Source organism: Saccoglossus kowalevskii, chromosome 8, assembly GCF_978046115.1.
Source record: "Saccoglossus kowalevskii chromosome 8, keSacKowa6.1, whole genome shotgun sequence".
Classification (NCBI taxonomy): Eukaryota; Metazoa; Hemichordata; class Enteropneusta; family Harrimaniidae; genus Saccoglossus; species Saccoglossus kowalevskii.
In genome coordinates, this window is record NC_140648.1 from 18,406,653 (window position 1) to 18,417,447 (window position 10,795).

At 34.5% G+C, this 10,795-nt stretch overlaps 1 protein-coding gene across 1 annotated transcript; it reads left to right on the forward strand.

The window, feature by feature from the left end:
• The first annotated feature begins 64 nt into the window (after positions 1–64).
• LOC100372065 (nudC domain-containing protein 3-like) lies at positions 65–9,933 on the forward strand. The gene is made up of 7 exons (XM_002733230.3): positions 65–193; positions 1,968–2,049; positions 2,506–2,581; positions 2,730–2,874; positions 7,632–7,917; positions 9,388–9,576; positions 9,698–9,933. Exons 1-7 carry the CDS (start codon positions 87–89, stop codon positions 9,791–9,793), a joined length of 981 nt encoding a protein of 326 aa, XP_002733276.1. The 5' UTR covers positions 65–86; the 3' UTR covers positions 9,794–9,933.
• The last annotated feature ends 862 nt before the right edge of the window (positions 9,934–10,795 follow it).

A 10,795-nucleotide genomic window follows, 5' to 3' on the forward strand; every position in this document is an offset into this window, starting at 1 on the left:
TAAAATTTGTCTATTACCTGGTTATGTGTGTTATTATTTGTAGCCTGTGGAGTCTATTACTTCACTTCCTGGTTCAAGACTTCAAGATGGCAGCCCCCATGGATTTGTATGACAATTCGTTGCTCGGAATTATTCAACATGTTGGCGAAATCCAGCCATTCCTTGACGTGGTTTTCAATTTTTTACTAAGAAGGTATATATTCGGTAGGACTAATTTGGTTGCGCTGTTATTTCATTGACATATCAGCGACATACCGCACTTGCCTTTGCGTGCTTCTGTTCGCTCGATGTTCTTTTTAATAATACGCACGTCTTGATGACGTAGTTTTTGTTTTTTCATTTGTACACTCAAATTATCATGATAAATCCAAAGTGGTAATTTAATACGCATATCATTAGTTGTAATACATTCGAAGCACGTGGGTCATTCAACTTTCATAAACCTAGAGTAAACATAAACAAACATTCAAAAGAAAAAAAACAGGTGGTGGCGCACTTTCAAATAAAACAATACACTAACGCTAGCCCTGCGTACAGTGCTGTGTGTATGGGGACGCGTTCGGTTGATAGATGTCCCCACCACAGCCCTGCGAACGTCCATAGACAAAGTCCGGGACTTTGAAAAATATAACTTTTTTAATGAAATAATATGCCCAGGTACCAAAAATGATGATCGGTTACCAGATATATTCCTAACTCCCAGTTCGGAGTCCAATTGTGGATGGAATCGGCTACTTTGCCCTAAAAACAAACATATTCTCTTGCGTGAATGAAATTAAAAATGGCGGCGTTTGGTGGATCATTCCTCTGGTACCTACGCGTTTACAATTTGTCCGTCTTTACTAGTTGTTTTTTTAAAGACATTTCAGTTTCAGATAACTTTATAATGGTTGTTACATATAACTATCGTCATTTCAACCGATTTCGGCTGGGAAACTACTTATTTTTAACTTGAGCACCAATTACGGTGCGCTCCCGGACTTTGCCTATGGAGGCACGCAGGGCTGTGGTGGGGACATCTATCAACGAACACGTCCCTGTACACACAGCACTGTACGCAGGGCAACACTAATGCTAGTGTAATCCCAAATTATTAAACAATTAAAATAAAAACTTTCTAAAATTTGTGTCCAATTTAATACATCATCTGCGGAAAACTTCCACAGATAAAAATAAATTGTTAAAGCGACAATACTTGTAACTATCAATCTTTTTTTCTCCGATTGTTATATTTAAATAAATCATTTCCTGAGCCATTAGTGTCAATTTGTAATGGGCATCGCTGAAATGTAACTATGCCCATGCAATTGTGTTACAAAACAATATTTCGGACAAATTTGGTCATCTTGATGTGGTTATATTCACACAAAAAATGTTCACAGCTATTGCCACTTTAATTAATCCAACCACACTCAGGGATGATAATTTTAATTGGTGTACTATTATAATAACTGTACGTGAGTAAGAGCAATTATTATATAACTTTGTCAAAAGGAAGAATGATCTTTCCCTTGCCATGATGACGCATTCATTTTTAAGAAAGGCAATATTCATCTCCATTTGAGTGATGTGTAAAAATGTAAATAAAGTAATAAAACAGAGACATGAATCAATTTATTGGCTATTTTTGTTTCCAATAGAAAATGACTTCCTTTAATGTTTGTCCACAATTTTTCTCTATTTTGTAACAATTCAAAATTCTCAATTTTCTAAGAAGCTTGTTTCTATGTATAATTCACATTATGTGAAAAATGCAGTTCATCTTCTAATTGGTAACAGTAATTACATTTGCCAGAATTGTATCTTCCACATGTTTGATTGCATTCATCTAAGGCTCTGCTGCATTGTATGGAACACATGTGCACATATATAGATGTATGATTTCACAATGAAACTGTACAGCATGAGATTCCGTGTAGGTCCTATTAGATCAGAACAATTTACATTTTGTGAAAATATATTTTCAGAACTGATTTCTATCGTATAATGCACAATAGGGAGGATAAGATGGGATTTCCACCGGGAGTTGCTAGGCAGATGGTAATGCAGGTGAGCAATTCAACAAGGTTTTCCCAGCTACTATGATTTTCTATATTGAGGGCTGGTAGTACTGTAAAATCTGTATTAGAAGTCGCATACATAATAGAAGTCACAGGCATTTACCATTTCTTACATGTATATGTGTAGATATAGAAACCAAATCACCTTTATTGCATTTTACCATTTCAATAGAAGCTGCGGTTTCTAATACAGATTTTACAGTATGCGCTCTCTCAACATGACTGCAATGCATCAGTTTGGTATTCATTTTCTCAAGCTAATCAATATACATGTACGATTTAGTTGATTTAAATGTTGCCTTCCTTAATTCAGTAATGTGATGAGTTTTGTGTTATCTACTGTTCGTCTTGTGTGGCTGTCATATTTTACCAGGTTCTTAGCCAATAGACACACTTTTCTGTCTTTTTTTTTATAATATACTAAATAATATTTATTTTCTTTCAGACATTCACAAAATATGAGCAGTATGCATTGCAGATGATGCAACGAGAAGATGCAGAGAAAAATAAACGTGGCGAAGGTAGGGAATTATTGTGTAGATTTATGTCAGACTATAGCAAGAAATTTGAATAAAAAAATTAATTGTAAAATTTAGATTAATTCGGTTCAAAATCCAAATGTTCTACAATAACTGTTAATTTCGTCTTTCTCTACTAATTTTTTTTCAGTTGCTCCACCTGCAGTGGAAACCGTTGAAGTGCAATCAGAGGATCCGATTAGTGTTGAAAAACCCACAGATAAATGCGAAGAGAAGGAACAAAAAACATCACCTGCAAAACCAAGTCAAGAGAGCAAACCTAAAGCAGCTGAGAGGTGAGATTTTCATTTATGAAGTATACAATAAAATAGAAAGTTTTTGGGGGGATTCAAACTTGCGTATTAAGACGGTGAACATTTGACTCTTGAAATTGTTTGTACCTAGTATTCGATTACAAGTCTCAAAATTGAATTTTGAATGAAATCACGTTGACATTGTTCCCATGGAAACGAGTTCAGCTATTTGATGAAACCATTACATGTAGCTCAGCAAAAATATCAACACTTGTCGTGCTTTTGAATTTTTTGGTAGCTAGTCACATTCATACGTAACTGTATTCCAGTAATTTCCCACAATGCATTGCTGTTGTGCAAGCACTATTTTTATGAACATACTGTATATACATGTAGACTACTTTTTTAATCTTAATATCGGTGTCAGTGGTGTTTCCGATACTGTTGTGCAATCCCAGGGATTGCTGTATTTACCTTTAAATCAACACAGTTTATCATGATTGCAAATATGGAGACTCGCAAAGCAATGTATGTTTACATACAGAATTTCAGAAAGCTGTTGAAAACAGTATTATGAAATACAACAAAAGTGATAAAAACAACTGTCAGACTTGATCATAGTTCAAGGCTTTTTGTGATGATTAGAGAGGTTTTTTTCTAGATAAAATGAACGAAAGGTAGCACAAACAGAGGAGGGAGCGGTGCGACCAAGCGGGGTGGGGGGTGCTTAGGTTGTGGAAGGTATCCAAAGGTTTCTGCGCCATTTTAATGGTGTAGCTATCGCCATTGAAAATGTTTGGAGTAATTTTAGTTCAATCTTCATTTCAGTAAGAGGGCACCAGCCAAGAGTATCAGGGCTCTGCGTCTCTGTTCCCTGGCTTAGATAAACCCCTGATTAAGTGTTGATAAACTATGCTGATTGTGTTAGAATAAACTGTGTATAACATGTGATTCATAGTACACATGTGCACAGTTCTGTGTTAGAATAAACTGTGTATAACATGTGATTCATAGTACACATGTGCACAGTTCTGATTTAGAATAAACTGTGTATAACATCTGATTCATAGTACACATGTGCACAGTTCTGTGTTAGAATAAACTGTGTATAACATGTGATTCATAGTACACATGTGCACAGTTCTGATTTAGAATAAACTGTGTATAACATGTGATTCATAGTACACATGTGCACAGTTCTGATTTAGAATAAACTGTGTATAACATGTGATTCATAGTACACATGTGCACAGTTCTGTGTTAGAATAAACTGTGTATAACATGTGATTCATAGTACACATGTGCACAGTTCTGTGTTAGAATAAACTGTGTATAACATGTGATTCATAGTACACATGTGCACAGTTCTGATTTAGAATAAACTGTGTATAACATGTGATTCATAGTACACATGTGCACAGTTCTGTGTTAGAATAAACTGTATATAACATGTGATTCATAGTACACATGTGCACAGTTCTGTGTTAGAATAAACTGTGTATAACATGTGATTCATAGTACACATGTGCACAGTTCTGATTTAGAATAAACTGTATAACATGTGATTCATAGTACACATGTGCACAGTTCTGATTTAGAATAAACTGTATAACATGTGATTCATAGTACACATGTGCACAGTTCTGTGTTAGAATAAACTGTGTATAACATGTGATTCATAGTACACATGTGCACAGTTCTGATTTAGAATAAACTGTATAACATGTGATTCATAGTACACATGTGCACAGTTCTGATTTAGAATAAACTGTATAACATGTGATTCATAGTACGCATGTGCACAGTTCTGATTTAGAATAAACTGTGTATAACATGTGATTCATAGTACACATGTGCACAGTTCTGTGTTAGAATAAACTGTGTATAACATGTGATTCATAGTACACATGTGCACAGTTCTGTGTTAGAATAAACTGTGTATAACATGTGATTCATAGTACACATGTGCACAGTTCTGATTTAGAATAAACTGTGTATAACATGTGATTCATAGTACACATGTGCACAGTTCTGTGTTAGAATAAACTGTGTATAACATGTGATTCAAAGTACACATGTGCACAGTTCTGTGTTAGAATAAACTGTGTATAACATGTGATTCATAGTACACATGTGCACAGTTCTGTGTTAGAATAAACTGTGTATAACATGTGATTCAAAGTACACATGTGCACAGTTCTGTGTTAGAATAAACTGTGTATAACATGTGATTCAAAGTACACATGTGCACAGTTCTGTGTTAGAATAAACTGTATAACATGTGATTCAAAGTACACATGTGCACAGTTCTGTGTTAGAATAAACTGTGTATAACATGTGATTCATAGTACACATGTGCACAGTTCTGTGTTAGAATAAACTGTGTATAACATGTGATTCATAGTACACATGTGCACAGTTCTGTGTTAGAATAAACTGTGTATAACATGTGATTCATAGTACACATGTGCACAGTTCTGTGTTAGAATAAACTGTGTATAACATGTGATTCATAGTACACATGTGCACAGTTCTGTGTTAGAATAAACTGTGTATAACATGTGACTCGTAGTACACATGTGCACAGTTCTGTGTTAGAATAAACTGTGTATAACATGTGATTCATAGTACACATGTGCACAGTTCTGTGTTAGAATAAACTGTGTATAACATGTGATTCATAGTACACATGTGCACAGTTCTGTGTTAGAATAAACTGTGTATAACATGTGATTCATAGAACACATGTGCACAGTTCTGTGTTAGAATAAACTGTGTATAACATGTGATTCATAGTATACACATGTGCACAGTTCTGTGTTAGAATAAACTGTATATAACATGTGATTCGTAGTACACATGTGCACAGTTCTGTGTTAGAATAAACTGTGTATAACATGTGATTCATAGTACACATGTGCACAGTTCTGTGTTAGAATAAACTGTGTATAACATGTGATTCATAGTACACATGTGCACAGTTCTGTGTTAGAATAAACTGTGTATAACATGTGACTCGTAGTACACATGTGCACAGTTCTGTGTTAGAATAAACTGTGTATAACATGTGATTCATAGTACACATGTGCACAGTTCTGTGTTAGAATAAACTGTGTATAACATGTGATTCATAGTACACACGTGCACAGTTCTGTGTTAGAATAAACTGTATGTAACATGTGATTCGTAGTACACATGTGCACAGTTCTGTGTTAGAATAAACTGTGTATAACATGTGACTCGTAGTACACATGTGCACAGTTCTGTGTTAGAATAAACTGTGTATAACATGTGATTCATAGTACACATGTGCACAGTTCTGTGTTAGAATAAACTGTGTATAACATGTGATTCATAGTACACATGTGCACAGTTCTGATTTAGAATAAACTGTGTATAACATGTGACTCATAGTACACATGTGCACAGTTCTGTGTTAGAATAAATTGTGTATAACATGTGATTCATAGTACACATGTGCACAGTTCTGTGTTAGAATAAACTGTGTATAACAAGTGATTCATAGTACACATGTGCACACTTCTGTGTTAGAATAAACTGTGTATAACATGTGATTCATAGTACACATGTGCACAGTTCTGTGTTAGAATAAACTGTGTATAACATGTGATTCATAGTACACACGTGCACAGTTCTGTGTTAGAATAAACTGTATGTAACATGTGATTCGTAGTACACATGTGCACAGTTCTGTGTTAGAATAAACTGTGTATAACATGTGACTCGTAGTACACATGTGCACAGTTCTGTGTTAGAATAAACTGTGTATAACATGTGATTCATAGTACACATGTGCACAGTTCTGTGTTAGAATAAACTGTGTATAACATGTGATTCATAGTACACATGTGCACACTTCTGTGTTAGAATAAACTGTGTATAACATGTGATTCATAGTACACATGTGCACACTTCTGTGTTAGAATAAACTGTGTATAACATGTGATTCATAGTACACATGTGCACAGTTCTGTGTTAGAATAAACTGTGTATAACAAGTGATTCATAGTACACATGTGCACACTTCTGTGTTAGAATAAACTGTGTATAACATGTGATTCATAGTACACATGTGCACAGTTCTGTGTTAGAATAAACTGTGTATAACGTGTGATTCAAAGTACACATGTGCACAGTTCTGATTTAGATTAAACTGTGTATAACATGTGACTCATAGTACACATGTGCACAGTTCTGTGTTAGAATAAACTGTGTATAACATGTGATTCATAGTACACACGTGCACAGTTCTGTGTTAGAATAAACTGTGTATAACATGTGATTCATAGTACACATGTGCACAGTTCTGTGTTAGAATAAACTGTATATAACATGTGATTCATAGTACACATGTGCACAGTTCTGTGTTAGAATAAACTGTGTATAACATGTGATTCATAGTACACATGTGCACAGTTCTGTGTTAGAATAAACTGTGTATAACATGTGATTCATAGTACACATGTGCACAGTTCTGTGTTAGAATAAACTGTGTACAACATGTGATTCATAGTGAGTCATCAGTTCTGATGACTGTCCTTTTAAGTATAAGAATGATGAAATACTGCAAAACCATTATTAATCTGTACAGTTACGGTAAACTGATTAAAACAGATTAAGGTAAAAATTCTATGGAAGTTGTTGTTCATGCAGGTAAACATGTGAATTTTTAAGATGCGAGTACCCGGTACACTTTCCGTTGAAAATTGAAACTTTCCCAGTGCATTTATGGTGAACAACTAACATTTTTTCTGTGGGATAAATAAATAATTTTTCAGTGGTCATCCAGCAATAACGACAGGAACAGACAGCTATAATGGTGCTGCGTTAGACAACTATTCATGGTCGCAGTCATTCACAGATGTTGATATCAAGGTTCCGATTCCAACCTCTGTTAAGAAAGGCAAAGACGTGAAGGTTGACATAACCTCTGATCGTATCTCGGTGTCTTTAAAACCCGGCGTTGTGGAGAAAGATGAAAAAGTGCTAATGGCTGGAAAGTTGAAATATAACATAAAGCGAGAGGATTCCATGTGGAGTTTAGAGCCTGGTAATTGTATTCAGGTATGCAGGCACTCAGTATAATTAGCACTCGCATATGATAGTTTACTTGTTTATATTTTTTCGAGTTTAGAAAACTAGTCTCAAGAGAAATTATTTCAGTCATTGAACCTAAATGCTAGTAATATTGTTGTTATGAAATGCTGCTAAAGGTTTATTAAACCTAAAAAGGTTTGAGCCAAATAAAGATTATATGTCATGTTAGTTAGGTCATGTGATCAGGGTACCAAAAATGAAAAACAAAAATTTGAGTAAACCTTACAATTTTTCAAGATATACGTGTCATTGAAAATGGTAAAAATTTGACACTGTTTTCATAAAGATTATCTCTTCGTATCTCACAATTTTGTTTGTTGGCATGAGATAAAAAAATTGTATATTATTGATATGAATTCTAATAATATTAAAACAAAAAAATTACATTTTTTAATTTAGTAATCAGTGTGAGTTTTCTATTATATACAGCAGAAAGTTCTTTCCCATAATGCATTGCATATATGTGTGTGCAATAACATGCTCAGTAGCGCAGAATTTAACTGCTCAACAGTTGGATTGTGGGAAAAAAAATTTCTTTCAGTAGTTGAACGCCCTTTCAATTGTGAGTAACTTTACAAGAAGTAAAACTTAAAAGTTACCATGGTGCTTGTGAGTTGTACTGATCAAAAACCATTTATCGACTTAGTTATTTATTGTCTTCACTACAATAAATCCTGTTATGCAATACAGTTCATATTCTGTTTTGGGTGTATGCTAAACACAATTAACCTATGAAGTACAAAATATTTTATGTTTACTCACATGCAATGGTAATGCAAATTTGAATGGGATTACGTAATGGTTATACAAAAAACAAAACTACAGTGTACATGTCAGATCAATCTTAATAGGAAATGCATCATATCAACTATTGATTCTGTAATATAGCCCATTTTCCATCGTTGAACAAAGAATCTTGCATGCGTTTTAGTGACTTGATGACTCCCTAAGATGCGTTAAGCTTAATCCCAACCAAATCCACTGAACTGCTCTGTAATGTTCGTCTATTGTCATAGCAGATACTGTAGTTTCTACATTTATTATAGTACTCATATTACCGGGTACTCAAGTGCTTCTAACAAGCTTTTGCAGACAATACAACTTTAAAAAACTCTTATGAGGGCTATCCTCGGGGGCGGAGCTACGTCACAGACGTTCCACGTTGCTAAGACACGCACCACTGTACATGCATTTCTATGGGCTCTGTGTACGCTGCTGTGGAACGACTGTCGAGCCGGTGAAAATTCGAGAAAACAACACAAACTCAACTTTGAAGTAATCCCGAACAACCAAATTTATATATGTTACACACGTAGGGCTAATCTTGTTACACTGTTCAGAGGAGTCTCAACAATAATCCCAAAATACCGTCACGAAAATTGCAATGTCACTTTCACTACTGTACTATATTACAATTTACAACAACAAATTTTGCAGATAAACTTGGAGAAGACTATGGAAAAGATGTGGTTAGGAGTATTGGAAGGTGACCCCGAAATCAAACAAGACACCATAGATCCCACAAGACACTTGCATGATATGGATGATGACTCCCAAGCTGGGTGGCGACAAGCGATGTTTGATTTCCAGCAAAAACAACAAGGCAAACCAACAAGTAAAGAATTGGTGAGTTCATAATTTCAAGAAAAGTTTTACGTTCAATGTACTGTGCAAATTAAATACCAATCTTACTATAGCTCTGAATGGCTACTAGTATTACCACTCACTGTATTGTTTTTATTTCTAGGAAACGCATGGAATACTGAAAAAGGCATGGGACGCTGAAGGATCTCCGTTCAAAGGCACTGAATTTGATCCATCCAAGTTGAACATATCCACGTGACCTTTGACCCACATTAACATATTGTGCCATTATTTTTGCCAAGAAATAATTCCCTTCTCCATAAGGTTTTTTTTTCACATGCAACTATGTATACTTGCATCAAAATTGTTGTTTTCTGTGAACATAAATTACAGTTTATCTAGTATAGAATATACAGTTCTCCCATTCTATCAAGATTAGCATTACCGGGTATTAAAGAATTCCTGTTATTATGAAGCTAGACTAATGACATTGCTATCCAGATTGTTTGCGCTTACTTCTGAATGTAAGTATCATAGGTTAAAGTGTCATCATCTCATGTGTTCTTCAGACATCACCATGTGAAATTCAAAACTTTCTTGTCATTATTGTTCATATTTTATCACTTTTTCATCATGGATCTTTTGAATGCGCCCAAGTCTTGTGATTCGTCATTGCATGCCGGCGCAGTTGTATTATTTTTTTAATGTATAGTGTTTTGAGAATTTTAATTTTTATATTTCATTTCTATATTACATACTAATATTCATTGCCTGTTTTCCTATTCCTTTTTAACTTGCTGACTTTTTCTGCATACTATGTACTGCCTGAATTTTTGCAAGTGAAAAATATAAATTGTTTTTAAAGTCATTATTGGGTATACAGCGCAATAAAGCAGGTGAATAATTGTCATACTTGTCTATTTTCTCATTTTTAGGGAGGGTATGCTACACAAAATAGAGGATTGATTGTTACTTACTGTAAGATGCTTTATTTTCACTGAAGGAATAATTCAGTAAAAGTAAAATCTGGCAATATTTTTTCCCCTATATTTTACATTCAACATGTAAAAAATCAGTGCAAAGAAATTCAATGCAAAACACTCATTACAGCAAAAAAATGTATTTTACAGTTCCCAGGCTGTGATATCAACACTGTTGCATGCATATAAATCATGCAGCAACTACAGAAAGTTGTGTGTTATTATTAAGGTTAGAAAATACTGCAAAAAATGCACTGATGGAAGATGTTCACATCGGCACC

What these genes read in the sequence shown, in the direction of transcription:
- LOC100372065 (XM_002733230.3), top strand. Translation starts at nt 87, where the DNA reads ATGGCAGCCCCCATGGATTTGTATGACAATTCGTTGCTCGGAATTATT. An exon ending in AAACCTAAAGCAGCTGAGAG is followed by an intron (nt 2,875 to 7,631) that starts GTGAGATTTTCA and finishes ATAATTTTTCAG; the next exon opens with TGGTCATCCAGCAATAACGA. An exon ending in AGCCTGGTAATTGTATTCAG is followed by an intron (nt 7,918 to 9,387) that starts GTATGCAGGCAC and finishes CAAATTTTGCAG; the next exon opens with ATAAACTTGGAGAAGACTAT.